This window comes from Wasmannia auropunctata, unplaced genomic scaffold (genome assembly GCF_000956235.1).
Source record: "Wasmannia auropunctata unplaced genomic scaffold, wasmannia.A_1.0 LD336000.1, whole genome shotgun sequence".
Lineage (NCBI taxonomy): Eukaryota > Metazoa > Arthropoda > Insecta > Hymenoptera > Formicidae > Wasmannia > Wasmannia auropunctata.
The window spans coordinates 4,262,187-4,286,801 of record NW_012026890.1 but is presented as its reverse complement, the minus strand read 5'-3'; the positions used below and the strand labels follow the sequence as shown (position 1 = coordinate 4,286,801).

General features: G+C 39.0%; 2 protein-coding genes across 3 annotated transcripts in view; one reads left to right on the top strand and one right to left on the bottom strand.

Moving 5' to 3' along the window:
• The window catches only part of LOC105453396 (cyclin-dependent kinase 4-like), a 144,067-nt gene that overhangs the window by 26,652 nt on the left and 92,800 nt on the right, over positions 1-24,615 (bottom strand). The gene's annotated exons all lie outside the window — the stretch shown is intronic.
• On the top strand, positions 505-22,715 carry LOC105453398. Its single transcript, XM_011695329.1, has 16 exons — positions 505-1,844; positions 13,252-13,567; positions 13,906-14,238; positions 14,756-15,003; positions 15,215-16,072; positions 16,510-16,683; positions 17,149-17,344; positions 17,577-17,818; positions 17,893-18,020; positions 18,444-18,714; positions 18,832-19,048; positions 19,126-19,251; positions 19,494-19,576; positions 19,658-19,782; positions 20,871-21,113; positions 21,757-22,715. Exons 1-16 carry the CDS (start codon positions 1,787-1,789, stop codon positions 21,862-21,864), a joined length of 3,726 nt encoding a protein of 1,241 aa, XP_011693631.1. The 5' UTR covers positions 505-1,786; the 3' UTR covers positions 21,865-22,715.

The window sequence follows — 24,615 nt, the reverse complement described above, 5'->3', positions numbered from 1 at the left end:
TTTTCTAAGTAAACTTCTTCAAGATAAAAGGGAGTATCAGCTAATTCTAATCTCCGTTGTAAAATTTTGGAATCTTTATCTTTGAATTCAGATCTTCTTTTATCTACGAGTTTTTCTTAAGAAAAAAAAAAAAGGAAAATGATTATTTTTTAAATAAATTAATTCAAAGCAAGAGGACGCATTCCCGCATTTAGAGGATTCAAATGCGGGGTTCAATTATCACTTAGGCTTTCCATTTCTGTTTTCCATTTCTCGATCGCCGAAAGCATACCTGCTTCAGTTTAGAAAACTGGATGCACAGACTGTGGGCAAAAGCTATATAGTACCAGCCGCGCAGGTAGACGAGGTAGACACGCTTCGTCGCTGAAAATGTTGGGAGAAAGAGAGAAAGATTCATGGGAGTGGGGAAAAGACTGCTTTAGCGGAGCAGGAATGGTGGTAGAGAGCCGCGGCATGGTGGAAGTCAGCCGCACGAAGACGTGACGTACATACTCGGCAGTGTACAGCGTACCATGGCGTAGCTATGGCATAGTTAAAGTGGGAGAAACCGTGTATGACCGTCCTCAGCCTGAGCCAGTCTCGTGTGAACGACCGTGAAGTGAATCTCGGATGGTGCACGCTCAGGACCTTGAGTCCTTCTTCGCGCTGAAACTCCGGAGCTTCGGGATAACCATCAGCTGCTAGTTTGAGGGAAGTGGACGGTTGTCAGTGGGTTCACCTGTGCTTCTCGGATTTTGACAGAACGATAAAAATACAAGTCACTGACATCATTTGTTCTCAAAGAGAAATTCGCTGGTCCAGATTCGTCGTGAACCTTGTTCGGCTATGTGCACCTTGGAAATGTCTTTAACGTGAATCGAGTGTCGAGAAATTGTACCGAGGTGTTTCTGTATGTGAGATGCGATATTGAAAACTTTACTGTTTGAACGATATTTAATTTGTATGACTCTCTGGTTTGTTTTTCTGCATTGAATTGATTATCTAAAGAGAGCAATTGATCGTTGCCTTTCAAAACTGTGTGTGACTATCCTATTTTGCAAAACTTACTACATTATCATCGTATTCAATATAAAAAGTTTTATATTTTATATTTCAATCTGAGAAATAATTTAACTTTAAATATGGTTGTCAAGTCGTCTTGAATTTTACAGAATTTATAAGTGATGTCATTCATTTTAAAGAAATAACTTACAAGTCTTTCTGTTTGAAAATGCGAAGAAGGTGGCCTAAGAGAAATTTTGATAGACAATAAAAGCATCGACATTTTTAAAAGTGCAATTCAAAATAAAATAGCAAAGAATTAAATGAATCTGATGACAACGAAATACGGTCAGTCTCGTGGAATGAGCTACCATCTTATCGGATATTAAATTAAGTCCGGCGCGGTACATTGACCAAAAACCTGACGTGTACACCGGTCTGATCCGCCGCCAAGTAGGTCAACCGGCGTGTGCGAGAGTGCGAGACTGAGCAAGAGAAAAAAAGAAACACATCAGTGGCAGGATAAGGGGTGGAGGGAGAAAGAAAGAGAGAGAGAGAGAGAAAGGCGAGGGAAAAAGAAAGAATGGCGTGCTGCAGGCAGCGCCCGTGAAGTCGGCTTTCCTGATGATGTCCAGCGGCTCGTTGTAGGCTTGTGATCTAAAATGGCGGACATCGGTAGGCACCACAGCTCGCTTCGAATCGACCGGTTCGGATGCGCGGAATCCTGAAGGAGAAGACATCGCGTCCTTGACATTCGCATCCTTGATCTTGCTAGGAGAAGCGCGGGTTGCGAGAGCCGACGATCATGGCGGGACTCATTGGGTCGAAGGTCCTGGCGACCTTGACGATCCTTGCACTATCCGGTAAGTCCGGGAGAGGAAAGGTTGGGATAGGGTAGTGAGTCAGGAGGTGGAGGGTGGAACGATTAGACGTGGAGCATTTGTATCAAATGCTCTGCGATAGATTTCTAATGTGTGTTGTATACAAGATTTAACAAAATTATTAAATGTATCCAATTTTGATTGAGAGTTTATCAATGATAATTACAGATTAGCAGAGTCATATATACTCAATAAAATATGTAATTTGATCCTTAATTATAATTCCTTTAATTATAAATATACAACTCAAAAAATAAAACATAATTAATAATAGAGAAAAAATTTCTGTTTAGTTACTAATACAACCTGTCTAATTCACATTATAAAATACGAATTATGAAAGATCAAAAGATTCAGGTGGAGATATCAACGATCGCAATGTGATGTCGTCGTATGGTGACATTAACGCCCAGCTTAAGTATACTGGCGTCGCATCGTTTGGCCGCGAGATAATTACCGAGATAATTTACAAAAAGAATGCAATTTCTCGAAATGTATGTTGAACCTGTCGGATAAGTTTTTAAGCCGGCGGCATGTCGGCATGCCCGAAACCGGTATCTTGACCTCCACCGAAAATTTCGTCAGGTTAAAAAATGCCTTGTACTGACGCTTCATCGAATCACACGCGGCTATTAAGTATCACTACATCACTTATAATTGAAGGAATATTTTATCGCTTTCCCATTGAAGGTAACGTCTGTAAACTCCACAGGATTCCGCCAGGATAGCCATTCTCGCCTATGATGAATATTAATCCCTATTTTTTTTTTCGAGAAAAAACATGTCAAGAATTTATGCAAATGTGACACGACTGCGTAAATAGAAGTACGTCCGGTTTCGCAGCAGCGGTGTACGCGTCGGTGCTACCTGAGGAGATAAGCGCTTTATTGATATCCGTGTCGTGCCACGTACTACACGGTTCAATTCTATGTAAATCCTATCCTACGTCAAGTCGGACTCGCGAATGCAGTTCACGGAACTTACACGCGATTATAAAGTACGTACGGTGATAATTATTACGAGTACTAGTAGCATCGCACGGAAAAATAAGGATAATTAAATAATCATTTTATTAATTAATATTTCAAATTAATATCGTAATTAATATTTCGTTGTTATGTTACAACAGCTGCGCCAGAAAGGTATAAATATGGCGATCGCGATCACTTCTCTTAAAGAACTGAAACATTCGGAGATCTTCACGTTTCAAATTAAAGAGCTGGCAACGCACGACGTGATTACGAAACGCGTGCACGCAATTTGTCGATACGGCTTTAAGACCCGCATAAAAGTGTTGGGATCGAATAAGTGATACGGCCTATATTTTCCCTATTCGCCACCATCTCATCACCTGTTTCCACATAAAACGGAGACAAACGGAGGGGATTACAAACGTGTGCAACACTCTTCTTGTCTCCAAATTTATAGTCTCCACGACGCGAGTGTTCAATACTTAATCAAGTCGTTCCAAAATTTCAAATGCATTGATAGTTATTACCTTCTACATTACAATAAATCCTGTTATTAATACAGATCGCGGAAGTTTGTGGGATATTTTAAATATAACTTTTTTTTTATTAATATTCAAATAGCAAAAATTCACCGACGCGTATAAAGCGGACATTTCGGTATATCAAAAATATTTAATCATCGCTGGACATTTATGTAAATTTCACGGAATAAATTTCGCACATTTCGGCACTCGAGTCACCGGAAGCTATGCGAGCATTATTACGTTTCACGCATTTTCGCTTATTAGCGTTTACACTACAGTATGCATCAATATTGGATTCTGCGTCTGTTCGCGTACATATTAATAACTGACGCATTGCAATCGATTTCACGTTAATGTAATTAACAATGGATTTACGGAATTATACGGGCTAATGCATTCTCAAAATGCAATATCGAGTTAATGCCGTTATCAATTCCACCGCGCAATATTCGATGTATCCGTGATGCTCGATGCCGTAAGCATTCCTTTTCACCGAACGAAAGAGTCATCGACTGACGCGTCACTCCTGTAGCTTTCATGAGTTTTACTGTCCGCTATATCGGGGCTTCCCGTTTGCGCAAACGGAGGACCATTTGCATTGAAGCTACCAACGCGTCATCGCGCGGGCGCGCGCGGGAGCAACGACACCGCGAAACGTATATCCGGCATGGAGTTTCATCACTCCCCTGGACTTTCGCCCAACCGCACGAACCGTGAAAGTGTCGCACGAAATCGCTGCGTATACACAGTAGAACAAAAACGAAGACCAGTTCAAACTACCGAGAGAATTACTATTTCGAAGATCTACCGAGATAGGAATTCATTTGTCTGCCGAATTTACAAAAGCGAAAGTCGAAAGTCGAAATTTTAAGCGACAGCTAAACATCTACGGCGCGAAAGGTGGAGAAGTGAATTATGGCACTTGAATTATGAAAGCAGGATGGTTCGATTTATCATATAATATCTTAAACAAAATAAAAATAAAAATAATTAATTTTAATTTAATTTAATTAGCGACAAAGATGTTCAGAATTAATTGTAAAATGTGCATGGCGCTCTAAATCGCAGTTTAAACATTTACTGATCTTTTTGCTGATCTTTTTAGTGTTTCGAACGTTTCCGCGTAACGTGAGAATTATTTCACAGTTGACATTTATAGACGAGCACGCGCAGTTATACGGAATCGCGTGCGCTCTCGTCATGTCGCGATTACCCAGCTGTCGTGAAACAATCCCTCTGCTCTTTTCTGCCCAGAAGCAGTGTCACTTTCACGTGACATCGATTTGCGTACATGTGCAACATTGATTCTACAACTCCGCAATTGTTGAATTTCACCACGCGGATACGAAATGTCGCGTTTACTGGCGAAAAGAATGAATATTGGGCTGGAATGGGGTACCGTTAAGTCTGCCGTTACCGCCTCGAGAGACGCGGCACATAGCACGGTATACACGTCCACGGCTAACCCCTGTCAGGTTTCTTTCCTGTTCCTTTATGGTTGCGTTAGACGAGACTCCTATCGACGTTTTAGTTAGTCCCTCCCCCCCCCCCCTCAAAAGAAGAAAAAGAAAAAAGAAAAATAAAACAGTAAACAAGTTAAAAAAATTTAATATATCACGTTTAGAACTTGCGACAATTGCGATTATTTCAAATATGTGCCAAATTGTAAATCGGGGTACCAATAGTGTGTCGCAAAGAGTGGCGCAATAGTGGTACCCGAATTACCTCCACGGCAAACAATAAGAGATGATTACTCGAGATTTAACGTAAGAACCATTATCGCGCGCGCATTATGGGAAATACGTCGGGGCCGTGCGAATCGGATCGATCCTATCTGAATTAGATAGAACAGGGAAGACTCTCATGCTTAATCGGTCACCGCTTCTCGAGGTCACCCCGTGCACGCGCTTAATCGTCGATTTCAGGTCAATATCAATCATCGCCGGTGTCAAGGAAAGGAACTTGAGACCGGTAATATTTTTACACGGAAAGAACAATTTTGCTGAATCCAGATCTGAAAATAATTTTTGCTCAATAATCAAAATAATTTTGCGCGAAAGTCAAAATGATTGCTAAAATATCAAAACGTTTTATAGCAATGTGTTAATCAGTTTTAACATTCCAACAAATTATTTTGATGATTTAAGAAAAAATTATTTTCAGATCTGTTTTCAGCTATAAATTTTTAGATTTATTTTCAATAAAATCATTCTTTCCGTGTACCCGGTTCACCTCTATTTCTCCGTCGCAAACGCGACATTCGCGACTTGGCCGTTGCGAAAGACGCGCGTTCTGCCTTCTCGTGAAAAGAATTCATATTCGTGCCTCTTGGAAAATATGTGTTACCGCGAACAATTACCTTATTTCCTTTACGCATGTCAGTCCTTTACCTATAACTTACGCTCGTCGTGCTAACCCTAACTAACCTGCGGCTTTACAAGTAACTATAAGAAACTTATCTTTATGGTTCTGCTTATACCTCGTCCTCTGCATTATGCGCCTTTTTGTAACTGCTAATAATAAACTGGTGACGAGAACCGTTGGCTAATATGCTATACAGATTTTCAATTGTTTTTTAAAAAACTTTATCGCATGAGGCATTTAACGTATTCCATTGAAGCACTTGACACACATACGTTGAATACATAAAATTATATTCAGCTTTGCAATAATCTTTGAAACCTATTCTTAAAGTCAGTATTGTTAATTTATACACGGAAAAAACGATTTTGCTGGATACAAAAATCTGAAAATAACTCTTGTTGGACCATCAAAATAATTTTGTTGGAAAGTCAAACTGATTGCTAGAATATTAAAATGTTTTATAGCAATGCTTATCATTTTTGACTTTCCAACAATAATTATTTTCAGATCTGTATCCAGCAAAATCGTCCTTTCCGTGTAATTGTATTTAAAATTTTTGAGAAAATTAAGCGACTAAGCTAATAGAATATATATTAAAAATGCGAGAATCTACACTTTCTTTAAATGGAGGCAACATAATTTCATATGTGATATATGTACATATCTTTCTTTGTGTTATATGCTGCATTAAATAGGATAGACGTGTCTTATATTACGGCTGGAATGGTACCGTATTCATTCTTCGGAACAATTTCAATCCCTCTGTTCGCGTTCTCGAAATGAGCAAGAAACGTACGGCAAAAAGCTAATTAACGAAGTAAAAGTACCGCCGCTGAAGATCGTTGCGCCCGCCGCGCTGTGTAGGTACTCTCTCGCACATCTGCCCGGCTAATTATTTCGAGTACGATTATACACGCGGGTGACGTTTCGTCTCGTCCGGCCGTGAGGCGAGAATCGCGCGGTTCCAGCCGAACTCCGAAGATGCAGAATATTCCGGTCTCCTGCGCGAGAGAGGCTCGGCGGGACTGCATTCCGTTCGTTACGACGGCGGCCGGGCGCTTGCTATGCGATTCACCTACATTCTCACGGCTTCCCCGGCTCGCAATAGAGAGAGATCGTATAGTGCCCGTGAACTCCGTTACTTGTTTACAGCGCGCAAACTGTAAAAATATCTTCCATTAATGCGCGCCGATAAAACGGCGCTCCGCTGCGCCGAGTGGAATGACCGACTGCAATTTTAAATGGGCTCCAACGACACGAGCTCATCTTGATCGATGTCGTCGGGTCAGGTTGATCGTGCTTCTTCGTAGGAAATCGGCAAAGAGTCTCCATCTTCCTCAAAATTAACTTTTGTTAATGAAACGCACAAATACACGCACATTCCCTCTAAAGAATTCACTGTTAAAATGTACAGTGTCAAATTTAACTCTATTTGAGTCGCCACTGCTCCTATTTAATATATAGTTAATAATTTTAAATAAATACAATGGAATTCAAATTCAAATTTGGATTAAATTTGAACTGCTTTAAATTATTTAACCCCATCGTTATCCCCCCCATCATTTTAATTAAAAATAACTAGGTACATTAAGTATAGAAGTAGTGAAAATTCAAATAGGGTTAAATTTGATACTATACACTGTTAAATCTATATTGTCAAACTGAACCTTATTTATATTGTTTTAGTAAAAAAGAACTATTTATTAAGTAAGAGCAGTGGCGACTTAAATAAGGTTCAGCTTGACACTATAGATTTAACAGTGAATTGTTGCCCAATATTGTTACTTGTAACGGCAATCGCGTGTATACGAAGCGACGTTTTCGATACTCTGTCAACAAGCGTGTCCAACATTTTTACGATTTGACACACTTTCAGGGAGATAACTGTAGCAGTTGAGAATCTTTATTCACGCGAACGCACACGCCGGGCATTGTATTTTAATCAGAATTAAAATTTACGCTCTCCCGCGCGCATGCAGCAGCAATTGTCAGCTCTCCGGTACAACAACACGGGGAGTTCGCTTGCAATTACGGTTGTATTATCCTGTTACGCGGAATGTCCTACTATTGCGAGCATTAGGCTTGCGGCTTTAAGCCGTATCTAGGAGTTACGGCGGGTAGTTTGCAATGCATATATTATGCCGGATGCCATCGGGAGAGGACGCCGTGAGAATCCAGGCAAATTGCACCCGGCCGTCGCGGTCCCGAGAAACGTCCCGTTCTACGGACAGAGTTTGATAACTTTTATCACCACGCGGAAGAGAGGAAGCGTGCGCCGTCGCGTCGCCGTGAGCTTTTCCAGTGAATTTCCGTTCCGACATCCATTCGCATTTGAGTGATGTTCGAGCTTCGTGCACACAGAAAGGAGGCCCTACCTCGGCAGCGCGCGGAAATCTTATCATTATACCATCCACTTCCGCATCTCCACTCCCACATTGAACATAATAGTAATATCTGTATACAAAGTAAATAATAATTTTTAATGGCGTTTTACGTCAAATTAATTACATATATTAATGAGAATCAAGGAAGGAAATGTCGGCGGGCTTTTACGCGCTGCAATCGACATGCATTATTACTAACTCTTATCAGAGATTTCATCGAGAGTTCAACGGAACGTTACAACTCATAGTATGGAATTTAAGATTATCATTCTCCAATGAGAATTTCACTGAAAGTCTTAAGCTGTGTAAAAGCAAACTCACGTATATGCGTCACATAATAATTTTATATATACGACTTTCTTATGAAGAGAACAACGATACCCATCTGCATGTAAAAGTAAAAAAAAAAAAACAAGTTTAAAGTACTTCAATGAGAGTTAATTTAGCGTACTTCATCTCAATCGTGATTTATCGTATCCTAGTCGTATCATCAGACGTTTTATCATTCCTCCGCATCAGCCGTCGTTGTTGCGATTTAATTACGATAACACAGCATTGTGCGCGCCGCAACGGTGTATTCGTGATGGAAAAAAAGAGAATCTACACATTGGGAATGCGCTGAATGCAACCCTAATCGCAGAAGGGGCATCGCGTTCCAAATCGCTGCGTGTCGTACACACGTCGTTGAATGATTAATTGGGACTAGGCGTGTGTGTAGAAGCGAGATCTCTCGCGCTGGGAGAGAATATACACTCGCAAGCTACGCCGCGGCGAACCGATTCGCGGAGGCACAAATGTGCTTTTTACCTGAACGATCGGCACCTTCGCTAATGAATAATTAATAGTTTGACGCTGGCGGCCAGTCAGCGATGCGAACGGCTTTATCCGCCCGGCTGGATCGCGCGCCCGCTACAAAAACGTTAAAATTCTTGTATACCGGTGATCTCGGGACGTGTGACTTAAAGCTTCCTATTATTTCGCAGTGTCGCTTGGAATAATGAATACCGAGTCACCTTCACGCCCTTATCGATATCCACTTTTGCGACATGATAATTTTATCGCAACGATGACATGGAATATAATTTTCTTCGTATGTCTGTTTCACGAAACCGCGTCTCTCGTGAGGCAATAATTTACCGGGACCCAGTAACGCAAACAGCGGATCGATTGCTATTATCTAATTTTCCAGTATTGCCTGCAATTCGGACGTCCATTAAAGCATCTGATCAATTCACAAACTTCCGTTTTCGTTGTACGATTGTAATCGCGGTATCAGTATTCAACGCGTAAATGACATAATTGAATCTTGTGTTGCATCGTGTTTTTCCCCCGAATTGAATTGTTCCATAAAATTTCTATCATTAGGATTTCTGTTATTATTATAGGCTAATTGAATGGTAGAGAGGATACGCTACGAAAAGACATGAATCTTGATTTGATATCGTGATTTCGTCGCTATTGTCGCTAACGGTGAAAGTTGCAACAAGAGGGAAAGGCTCGTGAAGAAAAAAAGGTTCTCTAATATGCACACTTTCTACACGCTAAATCTAGAATGCATCTTTGCAAATCGGCGAACGTCCCGCCGCCGGATGCGGGGATATTTACGCGGTCATGTTACGTTCCGCGAGATAGACGGGATTAATTGTTCCGACCGGATATATTCCGGGTATTTATTGGACGATATTCAGGCCAACCATGGCCATTATCGGAACGTCGCGATCTAAGCCGCGGCGTGTCGTCTTAGTTTCACTTAAATTGCTTCGCGCGTCGTTGCATCCTCCGCGCGGAGGACACGGCATTGTACGAACGTGTGTACGAAATGCAACCCGCGGTTTAGTATCCGAAAGAGAGAGAGAGAGAGAGAGATCCTACTGTCTGAGAGTTGAATATAAATCAACTGACTTGGAAGTCGTAAAACTAGATATTACACACGTGCGTGTCCGGACACAAATAAAAATATTTTATCTATCCGATTATATCACGGATGTGCGAAATAAAATTTCTGTTCGGTTACGGTTAGAGTTCGATAAGACCAAGCCTAGTTAGGTGTTCCGGTTTCGGTTTCGATTTCTTGATTAAAGAAAAAAACCGGAACCGTTTAGGTTACGGTACTCCCCAATTACAGTTATGATACTTTTAGCTCCTTTTTTCCTGGCGTTTTCGTCTTTCAATCTATAACGTAAATCAATACTACTCTTTTCTTTCTACTCCTACTTCTACCTAATACTCGCTAATGCTGCTCTTCAGTGCGATTCTTAATTTCTTAATTATGTATTAATTTTTATGATAATTACAGAATTTTTACTACACTTAATTAGCGAATGGAAAGACGTTGTAATTATCGAATTTGCACTAGTTGATTTTATCGAGAGTATTACGTTATCTACATAACACGTATAGAAAATGTTTCATTACATAAAACGGAAATGCGTTGTGCAATTTTCCTATAAGAGCAGAAGTATATAATTAAGGAACGGAAAGGATCGAGCGTTGCTCACATTCTATTCATTTTTACCCTCTTTGGCGCTTTCATTATGTGATTATGACATTAAGGAGGCAAAACCCCAGAAAATTGCGACACAGACAGACGTTTCATTCGCAGTGCAATCCTGTGTGAAACAGATAAGCGTGTTACGATAATATTAAATGCGTTATCATCAATCATATGGGAAGAGTCTCACGGGAACAATTCAGCGCACAGCTATCTTACCCTCCTTCATGTAATAAATTAGTAACACGAACGCGCGTCATTTGTCCATCCCTTGAATTATAAAATTAACCTTCGTTCAATTTATTAATTTGTGTGCAATCTGACAGACTGCATGCATTTGTATTGTAGTTGAATGCGTCTTACGAACACTTGGCGTGCATTTTTACCTTTGTAAGGCTTCTTTTGTGAGATTAGATTACTATATAAGATCTGTTCGTTCTTGTTAAGTTAAGAACGCAAGACGGGAGTTTAAGAGCACCTTGTATTCAAAATCCAACTGCACTGCTACCGTTACAACGATTTCTCATCCTTTTTCTGCAGTTCCTTATGTTTCTGTGCTCTTTCCGGATGTTGATTTGAAGACTTGCAAAATTCCGTATCTCCATGACTGGAGATACGGAATTTTGCAAGCCATCGACGACAGGTGCAAAAATATACGTCGTTTACCTTCGCCAAATGTTACTATAATGTCCGGCAAATGCTTTTTTTTTTTGGTCGCATCTATTACATTATTGCCAAGTTGAAACTCACGGCTGAGAGAGTAGTCAACAAGAATTAAACTGCCATTAAAGTCGTCTAATCAAGTATCTATCTACCTGATCTCTGAAACGAAATCGACTTTGCTTCTTTCGTCTCGGCAACAAAACTATCACGAGGGTAATCGAGACTCGAGACAAGTGGCTGACCGTAGTAGCCACTTCCGTCTATTCCTTGATTGGCCTTCCTATCGAGAGGGGATCTCGGACTGCCGATCGATTTCGATGCGCCGATCGCCGACGACGACGACGCGTTCGGCCATCGATGTCAATGAACCTTTTTACCTTCGATTGAAAGGCGCAAGGTGCCGTCGTCGTGGCACGAGAAGGCGAGGTGAGCAGCGCGCGACCGAGAGAGGTGCCTGGAGAGGTGAACAGAGCGCAATCGTAATTTCATACCCGTCACGTTCACGATTGGTCAAACGGCTCGATACCGGCCTCGAGAATGTCAACCGCTCGCCACGCGAGTACCGTTCGCCTCGACTCGGATTTACTGTGGAACTCGTCTGCGGGGCCTTTTTTATCCGGTGCGGATCGCCGCGCTGGCTGAGCCACCCTTTCGCGAGAAGGAGAGCGCTGAGATCACCTGACTAGTCGAGAGCAGGGTCATGGATACAGCCTCTCAATTGTCCATCCGCTCGCTCGCTCGGGCAACGTAGTACATACGTGTTAAAGAATTTATCCTGAGCCGGAACAGCGCGCGCTGTTTTCTCTATTTTTCAATTGTTTACAAATATTCTACTTCAATTTGTAATTGGTCGTATAATATATCGTGAATTTTTTTTAACTTAAAATTTTTCTTATAATTCTTATATAATTTTCTTAAATTTATAGAAGAATAAAATTTACCTTCCTAAAAGTAAAATTTCCTCGTCGTGGGAATACAATATGTAAACTTTAAAAGAATAATCATGCGCGAGAAAGAGAACATTCGCATTATGCGAGATTAATTTGTTGGGGAAATGAGATTATTTACGGTACGACAGGGCAAACTGGAAAAGTTGCAGTAAATTTTCGCTACCCCCGACACAAATGGCTATTTCGCGTATCTTCAGCATCGTGCGAATTTAACAGGTTCCTTCCGGAACCAGGAACCTTACTCGTTTAATAGGGCCGAGGTGCGAAACCGTAAAGTACCTTACCTTTTCAGAGTACCGTTTGAGTGCGAAATTATTTCATCTGCGTCTCGATCAAGTGCACGAGATCTTTCTCACGCGAGCATGGCAGGGCTAATTACGGGCCCTAATGACGATATAATTATACATATGTTTTTTTTTACGTAGCCGGAATGAGGAAGTGACCATTACAATTTAGCATGCTTTTCTTTTTCATCCGCTGCAACAATCACTCATGCGCGGCTCTCTGCAGTCCAGCCCTTTTATTTCTCAACGCGCCGGCCGACACGGCCGCGGTCTTATTATATGTATACGTAATTCGGTCTTTCGCGAACAGCCGCGTTGATGCGATATCACGAAAAAAGTTCATCAACCTAATACGGGAGTATTATATACCGCGAGTCCCTCGAGCATGGCGAATATTCCTTATACGACCGTAGGTCTAATAGTCTTCACTTCAGTGGTTTACCGTTTTAATATTCGCGTAAAGTACGAGCATGCATTACATTTGGGTTTATCGCCCTCACGTATAAGATCTGCAATATAATCGAGCATAAAGCTCGATTTCCTGTAACGTCCTATTATCGAGAGTGGAAAATCCTAGCTTGAAATTCGATTATTATCAATTTAAAAAATGCTATGTTACATATTAATTAATGTATAATTGTTTTAAAAAAGGGAAGAGAATACAATATATTTTATGATACTTTATTCCTTTTTTCTCGTATTCTGAAAAACGTTGATGCAGTAACGAGGAATTAACATTAGTCTTTGTTCACTTTTAGGAGTGCTGGCCATACAGAACGATAGAACATCTTCTCGAATGTCCCGCGAAAATATCGTGTTGAGTGCTAGCGCTTACACCGGTCCCGAAAAAACGTCCAGTGGAAGTCAACTGGACGAGTCCCGAACCTTCCAGAGAACCGTCCCAGCGTTCCAGTTGGAAAGCTCGAAGAGCATTAACGATTACGACAGGGAGGAGACCAGGATTGTGTTCAAAGATACGAGCCGCGACGAGTCTATCGACGAACTAACGTCGTCGAAGCACGTGGCCCATATCGACGGCAATAACATCGAGGCGAAAGCCGGCGAGTACTACCAGTAAGCCTCATTTCGTTTCTATGAATACTGATAAAAGGGCGAATTGCACGCGAAGGGTTCTAAACGTAAAATGAGTTCTCCGTATTCGACGATAGTTTAACTACATTCCGCTGCATTAGACGTCGACATTTATCAAAGCTTCAATTACATGAATTCGGAGTTTCAAAGCTCCGTGTTTCTGTTCTATAGATACGATCCGCGCCGAATTAAAGCAATGTACTGAATATCATATTAACAATAGTCCGCGTGAATTTCGATTAGTTCGTTTTAATTCTACATTATAGTTTCAAATATGACCGAGGACGAATCTTCTAAAATAATTCGTTATCACGAAGTAGCATAGTGCCCACCACCAGCGAGTCGATGTCGGGGGAAGGACAAGGGGCTCCGCTGAGAGTAGATCTCCTGTCGGAGCCCCATCAGCTGGTTGGCGCGCCGAGGCAACGAGCACAGCATTCACCAGTAACGGATCAGCAGCGGCGAGGTCGTCAAGAGAACCCGAGGATCTATAGCGAGCACGCGCCGCCACCGATCCTGCAGACCGCCGCACCAGGTAGACAAGCGAATCCCGATATCCAGGACATTATCACCGGTATCGTCAAGTTGCTAAATGGCAACGTGAATGTAGCCGCAAACACCGTCAGGCCGTTGAGGCCGATACAAGCCACGAGGTAAATTAAAGAAATTTTAATTACACCAATATTATATATTGTAGTTTACACTACAAAATATTATAATAATCTAATTAGTTTTTTTAACATCAGAATTGTTATTTTCGAAAATGTTATGTTGTGAGAAGTGCCTTTAAAAAGTATTATCTAAGATCCTTTTTTTGGTGAAGAAAAAATTTGCATTAATTCACAGAAAGATTTTGTTGGAAAATCAAAAAATTTCAATCTGAAAATAATTTTATTGGACCATCAAAATAATTTTGTTGGAAACTAAAAAAGATAAGCATTGCTATAAAACATTTTGATATTCTAGTATAATCAGTTTAACTTTTCAACAAAATTATTTTGATAGCCCATCAAGAATTATTTTCAGATTTGTATTCAGTAAAATTTTTAGACCTTCCAGCAAAATCGTTCTTTCCATTACTATATCTTATTACTATATCTCTGAAAAGAGATGTACGACAAGTATGTACGCATGTACGTCTCATTACTGGCAATGACATCGAATTTGTAGGATTAACAACAGAGGACCACCCAGAATATCGGACGTGCCGCCGTTGCTGTCGGACTTTGACACTCCCGGCATGAATCCACCGCCGCCGCCGCCGCCGTCGTTGTCGTCGTCTCATCCTTATCCGTTCGAAAAGCCCCCTGCACCTGACAGACCGTTGTTGCCACCGGAGAGACCCATTAGGCCCTTCATCAGCGGAGTGCCATTACCAGAGCAAGTCGTGCCGCCCTGGACTTGGGAGTCTTCTCATAGTACGTCGTACATCCGTAAATAATTACGTATCTAATTAATCATTTACTTTGCACGGATGCTTTAACATAACGGGGACGCGGATACATAAAACAAAATAATTTTCCGGGTAATTTTAATAAAATGAAAATTGTTTGATCATGATTGTAAAATAATCTTTATTTTATTAAAATCATCCGGAAAATTAATTCGTTCCCTTTTTTTTTTTTGAAGACGGGAACAGACGACCGGTACTGCCTTACAAACCCTCGCTACCGTCGCTGGATTCCTCCTTCCATCGCGACAAAAACCTTTCAACGACGGAGAACTCGCAGTATGATTTAAAACCGGAATCCGAAACGCCTCAGGAGAGCTCCACGATAAAGAAAGATGCCAGTCATCAAGAAACACTTATCAAAGACGACGATACTAAGAATCGCACGGGCAATTCTGGCGTCGCGAAGGATCAAGTCGAATCCGCGGTAGCGATTGATGATTCAGCTAACCAGAATGCAACGAAGAAACACGAATCCGAAGAGTCCACAAAGAAGCCTCTCAATACTGTGATTCACAAGTATCATACACCGTCAAAAGAAAATAAAATCAGCGGCGAGGAGACGTTGATCCTCGGTCTCGCCACAGATGCCACTCCGGCCCGCACGACGCGACATCCGGACGTGTCTTCGGTCGCGTCTTTGAACGGTCAGGTCAAGATTACGAAATCCTCGAAAAGCGAGGAGAAAGTTTCCGCGACGTCCAAGGGGGAAAAACCGATCGAGAAAACTACCTCGACCACCTCGAAGACCTTTTCGACCAGCACCTTGAACATCGAGACCAGTTCGTCGGTCCAAGTGATCGAATCCGTGCCGACGAAAGTCGTCCTTCGACCGACCGCGATCACCGTGAAATCAAGCGTCGACACCAAGTTTGACGTGAGTCTGGAGCCTAGCAGGGCATCAGATATCGAGTACGCGGAACCGACGTCCAGCGTCTCGACGCCGACCGACGGTCTCCCTGCGACTTACTCGAAGAATTCGGCCACGACGGAGAAGAACATTCATCCCACGACTTCGGTGCTCACGAAAAATACAGGCACGTAACAGATTACATCAGAGACGTATATATATATACACGTTATTACGAATACATATTGTTATACGTTGTTTTTATTTATAATAGTTATTTTTACACTATTATGCTTATACACGGAAAGAACGATTTTGAAAGATCTAAAAATTTTGCTAAAAACAGATCTGAAAATAATTTTTTGTTGAATCATCAAAATAATTTGTTGGAATGTTAAAACTGATAAGCATTGCTATAAAACGTTTGGATATTCTAACAATCACTTTGACTTTCGCACAAAATTATTTTGATTATTGAACAAAAATTATTTCCAGATCTGGATTCCGCAAAATTGTTCTTTCCGTGTCCCATATGCGCGTGATATGCCATATGACGCGTCATCCATAATTAATACAGATTATTTATTATAAATTAATAAATAATTTATGAAATAATTGTAATAGGATCCACTGAACGTTATCGCCCACGACCAGGAATTGTCCTGGACGATACTTTGGATTATACTGGAGCGCAAGGATTACCAAGTCAGAGGCCTTATGCACCTTCGAGACATCCATCTCACGGTGACGTTTTTGATGTAACAGTTTCGGCAATTCAGGGACCCGGAGGGAGTTCCGGTAATTTTCATGATGTCATTACCTAATAATCCACGATCTACAATTCGTCAGATTTCAGGATAAAATTCTATCATTTTATGTATCGCGCAATATGAGAAATATTTATAGAATGAAAAATATGTATAAAATATATCAAATGTACATAAAATACGTCATATGTATAAAATATAAAACACAATATATACATATATCAAAATTATACATACAAACGACATAAAATTATAAATAGAATCCTAAAATCTGACGCGAATTATGAATCGCTTAAAGTGGTCTTTATTAGCTTTTTTAATTATGTGTGCACATTTAGTTAATTCCATTTATCAATTTTCGCGCAATGGAAATTGGTATGTTAATCTCTTCTTTTAATAAATATGCACAGTTTAAATATAAATTTTCATAAATTAGAATTTCTTTAAGTGACTATTTTTAGATTTTAATAACTGATCGTTTCTGGCTTTAATTTAGGGGAGAGCGTTAGAGTGTCTCTAAACTCAGGCGGCGATGTCATATTAACTTCCGCGGTGGGCGGAGAAGGTTTCGTGAGTATTGACGGTAAAAGAACATATCTGAATCTGTTCGATAACACGGATCGAACGCCCGCACCCACCCATGTACAACCACAACCCACCAGGACGCAACCGCCGCCCATCATCGGCAGTGGGTATGTCTCGATTTCGCAGGCTGACAACTTTTTTTGAGAACATTGTCACTCAGCAATATATACATGTATAACAAACTTTTTCGGATGATTTAAATCTTCTTTTGCCAAGCAATTTTACACGATTTATTAACAATTTCATTTTCTATATGCTCGGAAAAAATTTCACGATAAGACGGATAACTTAGTCAAAGATAAAAATGTTACACGAAAAATTTCTATTTCTCTTACTCAGTCTCGCCATTCCACAACCGGATACTCCTGTTGCCACTTCCCGTCCGAATGGGTCAAATCGAAGGCAGCCACCGTTATATCGCAGACCGACGCAGCCAACAGTCAGAATAGACACTTGCATCGTCGGCGACACGAGTACGTGCGACGCAAGTCAACACGAGGCTTGTGCGACGGTTCAAGGCGTATCGGCTTGTCATTGCAAGCCAGGATACGCGAGACTGCAGCATTCGCTGCCGTGCAAAAGTTAGTAGATGATCGAAAATCGCGAGACGCATGTTACGATCCGCAGTTTGCATCCTATATGTTTCTTTTTTCAGAGATCGTCAGTATTGTCGTGTCAATTAGAGTTGACAAATTTTATGACAAGAAAGTCGTGTGGGATCGAGGACTAGCTGACAGGGACTCGGAATCTTATCAAACTCTTGCTTATGAGGCCAACAGAGCCGTAAGTATAAATTAAATTTATTTAATTAGAGCCGTAAGTATAAATTAAATTTATTTAATTAGATTAATTATATTATAATATTTAAATACTACTTGGAATTTAATTTTAATAATAAAATGTTTAATTAATAAAATATTTCGATAACAACTTTAACTTAATAAATTATAATATTTTAATTAAAGAATTAAACAGCTTATTGATTTTATGACATACAATACATTATAAACATTTTCATTTTATCTATACCTAATTAATAAAATAAAAAGTAAGATGTGTTAGAAAGAGCTTAATCGATTACTTATAATTATTTAATTAGAATATAATTTATTACGGGAAATTGTATAATACAGCTATCTTTTTGTATTTATTAAATATAAATTAAATTATCTGATTTATTTATTGCATGTACGATTTGTTTTGCAGGTCGAGTCTGCCATGTCTATGACACCATTCTCGGATGAATATATGGGATCATTGATAAATAACGTTTACCAAGGAGACGTAAGCCAAGGACAAGGCGGAGTATTCGTGAATGCGACCCTGAAACTCACTTACGAACCGAGAACGATTAGGCCAAGCTTAGCCGGTGAGCTTCAAAGGCATCTGCTAGGTGTTATTCATAGGAGAAATAACAACATCGGCAACAGTGCCCTGTACGTGGACAGTCCACCGGGATCCATATCGAATTTGCAAGGTAAGACTCGATCGTTAATTGTAATTAACTGGCCATAACTGATGCGATATTTTCAACTGCAAAATAGAATGCGACTATTCTGAAAAGTTACGAATTTGTAAATCTTTGGCTTTATAGATTTGGATGAATGCGCTTCGTCGGAGTTGAACGATTGCCATTCGTCCGCCAGTTGCATCAACACTTTCGGCGGTTTCACGTGTTCCTGCAATCAAGGACTAAAGGATCCTCATAAAAACGATCCTAATGATTCCGGCAGAACGTGCTTGTCGTGTCCCTCGACCTATTGTAACAATCGCGGCACTTGCGCCTATCAAGGAGATCAGATGCAATGCACGTAAGTATAAAAACGTGTATGATTGCATGAAGTTCCTGTCAAGTGCATTGAAAATTTCGTCTCTCAAATCTCCTCAGATGCACCGGCAATTATTACGGCACGCAATGCGAGGTCGACGGCGAGGTCTTGGGCGTCGCTATAGGCGCATCCGTGGCCGCGCTAATAATCATAGTTCTGACTCTAGTCTGTCTCGTCATGTGGAGGTAATCATCGTCGAAAGAACTTTCTTTTTGGTACAATTGAAGAACTTGTTGCAACAGTCAGCTAATCCACATTTTGTAAGAACGTTGAAAATAAACTCTAAAGTTAAAGTGATGAACTTTAAAGAATTTGTTTTCTCCATTGTTATAAAATGTGGATTAAGCCGACTGTTGCAACGGGCCCTTCAATTATCATCACGGCGTACGTTAATGTACGTGAATTCAACTGTTCGTATGTTTTGCAGCCGTAAATGGTCTCGCGAACAAAAGTCTGCGGGCTCTCCGGTGTACGGTTACATCCAAGGTGGAATACCTGGTACTCTCCCAGGTAAAATAAATTGGCAGTTAAATTTAAACTTGATCTTTCGCTGATGTGGATATATATCTAAAAAGTATAAATAATTTATAGGGACTTTAGCGAGGGTCGGTTCCGTGGGTACTCTGGCATCCGTAAAACAAGGACCGCCGACAAATTTGCCACCTTACATGTGGGCCCATTTTGGTGAACACATGGCTACAGCGAATCTCTATGCGGTACATATCAACTTTAAATGCTCAATAATAAATATCAGAAATGTGAAATTTTATTGGAGAAAATATCGCGTAATTGATGCTGAAATTAAGGACGCGAGAAAAAATAATAGCACGTGGATAACAAGAAATTTTAATGTGCCCATAAATAAATAGACGATATTAATTTCACTTCATAAAAAATATATGATTGTTATACATGGTGTTCCAAAACTCTTAATTAATATTTCAAGGCGTGAAAAAAAATGAAATTTTGAACTAAAAGTTTTTTTACCAGTTTTGGCCATTATTTACAGAATTATTAACGAATAAAGTTAATCAATTAGATTGCGTTTAGTACGAAGAAGCGTAGCATGCCGTGCGGCTCTTCGCGTTTACTTCTCTCGATTAAAATTTCATTCTAATTTTTAATATTAATAAATAAACAAATGAGTAAATCAATAAATAAGGTAAGTAAATAAATAAATAAATAAATAAATATACACACAAATAATTACGACGTGGGCAATCGCAACGTGGGCAATTGCAACGCGTGGTCAATCGCATGATAAATAAATAAGAATAAATTACGTTCGAAATTTATTTAATTTCTGATTGTTTTTATTATTATTTATTATTTACTTATTTCAATAAGGAAAAGTTTAACGGGCAAGAACTTATTAGAATTTTTATTTATTTATTAATATGAAAAATTAGAATAAAATTTTAATCGAAAGAAGTAAGCGCAAAGAGTTGCACGGCACGATACGCTCTTTCGTACTCCGGCTAACAATAAGTGCGATTGAATAACTTTATTCGTTAATAACTCTGTAAATAATGATCTCTCTCTCTCTCTCTCTCTCTCTAAGTCAAAATTGATAAAGAATCTATTAGTTCAAAATTTCATTTTCTTTCACGCCTTAAAATATTAATTAAGAGTTTTGGGATACCCTATATAAATATTAGCATTTAATTATTAATTCTCGAAATTGCAAACTTAATTTTTGCGCAATAAATTATGATTAAAATAATTAATTTTTCTTATTGAATTATTTTGTTTGAGTTTTGCTTGTTGACAATAAGAAACTTATTGCAATTATTTTTACTGCAAGACCGAACCCATGGGCCCTACGCGACCAAGCTCGGCGATGTTCGGTTATCCACCCATGAACGTTCACGGAACATTGCCTCCGGTCCCATTACCGCGACTTCAGGCCCCATCGCGGCCGAGACAGAGACCTCAGCCGGATCCGGATAGCTCGGATTCCGAGCCGCAAGATAAGGACAGAGCCGACCTAATTCCTCAGAGCAGTGGTTTTCACGTACCGAGGCCAAAGTCGAGATCTTCATTAGCGGTAAGCATCTATTAACTCATCCAGCATGCAATTATATATCCCGATAGAAAATGATAAATTAAAATAAGTTGTGCACGTTTGTGAAAAGAATTTATTTCCGTTATTAAAAATTATTTTCAAATTAAATATCTGATGTGGAGAATATCAGAATTTATTTTAAAATTTATCTCTCTGAAATAATTTAGTAATGTTTTATTAAATTTAATAATGTAATCGAATAGCGAGTGTATTGAATAAAAAAAACTTATGTCGACACATGACAGTTTAGAATAAAAATTTTATATTAAAATAAAATATATAAAAGATCTCTTTAATCCCTTCACGTTAATGGAAACCTGATAAGACATAAAGAGATAGAAATAAAAAGAAATTCAATAATTACAAGAAATATTCAATAATTACAAAGCCAATTCCCGAAAGAAATCCAATAATACCGCGAAGCAATTTTTAATCAATTCACTTTGAATCACCATATTTTTCCGCAAATGCCTTGTTCTGATCCTTTAACTGATTTTCTCTTTCCAATTTAAATTGTTCGATTTTGTCTTAATCCAATCTGTTTGTATTATCGTTTAATTACTATGAATTACGTAGAAACTAATTGACTGCTAGTTACGTATCGATGAGTCGGCTTATATTTCAGAATCAAAGTGGCATCTATAACGACGTGGAGTACGACCAGGGTGACATTCATCATTTATCGAAGAACAACATCCCGATGTCCACTTACAGGCCGTACTACAGAACGTGAAATTTACACTGCCGAGAGGGTGCAGGGAGTACATTCGCCCACGTGTCGAGGGACGGGCGCTAAATAACCCGTCGCGAATTTATCGTCTAAAGTGCTCAATAAATAGTGCATTAGAACACGGTGTGGTGCTACTGCTGGTGCGAAGTAATCCCACGGGTAAGAGCTGCGACTCGTTCCAGAGTCGTCTGAGCAAACGTATACCGAACATATACGGAAGATTTGCACAAGTGAAGTGGAAGTGAGCCTATTCGTGTCCGCGCGTATTAAAGCGGATTAGGATTGCTCGCTACAAAGTCGTGTTCTTGTAGTCAAGGGATATCGTATTTGCGATAGATCGATCAATTCTTAGTATAATACGCAGATATTTATTATTCCGTTTCGTTATTTGAGTTTTAGATTATTTTGTAAAATTCAAAAGTTCATTTATGATATTAGACGCAGTTTTATTAAGAGAGACACGTATGCGACGCGATTGCATATATATGTTTGATTATTTTTAACTAACTCGTTATCACTGTTAGCTCAATACTACGAAAATAATTTGTAAGAACAAATATATCGACTGTTTACGATTAGTTATAATTGTTAAGCAGAAACTAACTGTTGCGTTATAAATATTAAACAATTTAGTAGAGAAGAATTTAATTTTTATTATTTTAAGTCACTTTAAGAATTTAAGAGTATTAATATAATTACAATTAATTTATTAATATCTTTTTGAAAAAGGTATACCGAAATCTAAGGGCAGTAAATAATTATTTTCTTACGCATCATGAGATATTAGTACTTTAATTTGTATTAAGCATGCAATGTAATTATATATTGTAATTATATATTTTCTAGACTCAATACAAATGTCATTAAAATTTAATATAGTTTTTATTTTATGTCAATATCTAGAATAGTGTGCAGCAGAAAATTAACAGAACATATCTATATAAAACTATGAAATTAAGAAAAAACAATAAGTAATTTAACAAGAGCAATTAAAGCATAATTAAAGTTCAATTAGAGTATAATTAAAGCAAAAAGTTTACCACTTTCAAATTAATTATTTTAAAAATGTAAAAAATATAATTATTCAATTATTTATATAATATTCAATATTTTCGCAAAACTATATCACAGGTATATACACAGATGTCAGATTACGTGCAATGAAAAGTCGAATAAATAATGCAGCTTGAATAGAAACGTTATTTATTTTTTAGCGATGTATGAAAATTTAAATTTTTATTCGGCTGTTTCAGCAACGAGATCCGTGTCGCGCACATCAAGTGCCATCGATCCGCGTGACACATACGCGGTCGAGACAACATTGGCGGGAATAAAATATTTAATCGGGTGAACTCCCAACGAATGAACACTAGATACGTGCGTGCTGGTATAAGTAGGAGAGGTGAACAACCTCGATCGATTTCCACCGAGGAAGCTGTGAGGTTGACTGCTCAGTGTTTCAAGCGTTTTACTCGCTCTTTAGGTGCGCGACAGTCACAAGTTGCGACAGAGTTTTGCGGGACAAAAATTCCCGTGCTTTTGATGTATTGCAGCTACCATATCTTTTTATCACTTTAATTTCAAAGCAAGATCAATTTATACGCGCGATTCTCGCGCGCGTAAAATCACAGCTTTAATCTTAATTTGATATTTTCTGGTTAGTTTCACCGAAATCTCGCGGAAATGGCTAATTAAACCGCTTCTCTTTCTACCGGAACCGCGCACTCATTTGGTACTAATAAGCTGGATTTACGACCAATTAAAATCTCTTAATAAAAAAAAAAGGATTGTAATGGAAAGAACAGGGCGGAGAAACGGTATTTGCCGTATGTTCACACTCTGAGGACTCGTATGCGTCTTTTGTTGATATTTTTGTCCCGCATGTTTTTAAATGCTTAATGGCACAATTCTTCCAAAGTAGCCACAGTAGGGAAATCTCTCATGAATCACCGTCTCGCGGTACAATGCGCTTCACTTTCCCTATCTGCGTTTATTGCCCGATATTTTTCCGGACTTACGAGTTTGTCTCACATATTTCCACAGAATCATGGAGCATTCCAAGGAATATTGCATTACGTCATAAGAATTTATTACAGAAAGAAAACTGATCGTTCGCTATTAATTGTAATATTGTTGCGATTAACAGATACTCGCAGAACATAAAAAAAAAGATTATTCTCACATTTCATTAATATATAGTTTTATTTTAATGGCAATCGCATGCATATTTCCATAAAATTATGGAGCATTCCAAGGTTTGCATTATTCCTTGCATTACGTCATAAGAATTTATCACAGAAAGAAAAATGAACATTTTTTATTAATTATAATATTGCCATTAACAGATTCTCGCAAAACATTATAAAAATATTATTCTCACATTTCATAATAATATATACTTAGTTTATTTTAATGGCAATCACACATATAAACTCAACGTGAGATAAAAACAAAAGAACTAAATTAAGTACAAAGATAAAATCTGTATCTCACATTCACACTGAACAATCAAATTTAATCCCCTTGCCAAGATTAAATTAAAAAGTAAAAAAATGTCAGTTTAAAAACGATCGGCAAATATTTGTTCGTGTAAAAAAAGACTGAGCTTCCGAAAAATTCGAGATTCTTTGTAACAAATACACGTGTGTATACTGCGAGTAAAATGTATTCATTTGTAAAATATATTCGTTGTATTTCATTCCGAGCATTCGATATACGATATGGATAGCGATATATATATATATATATATATAT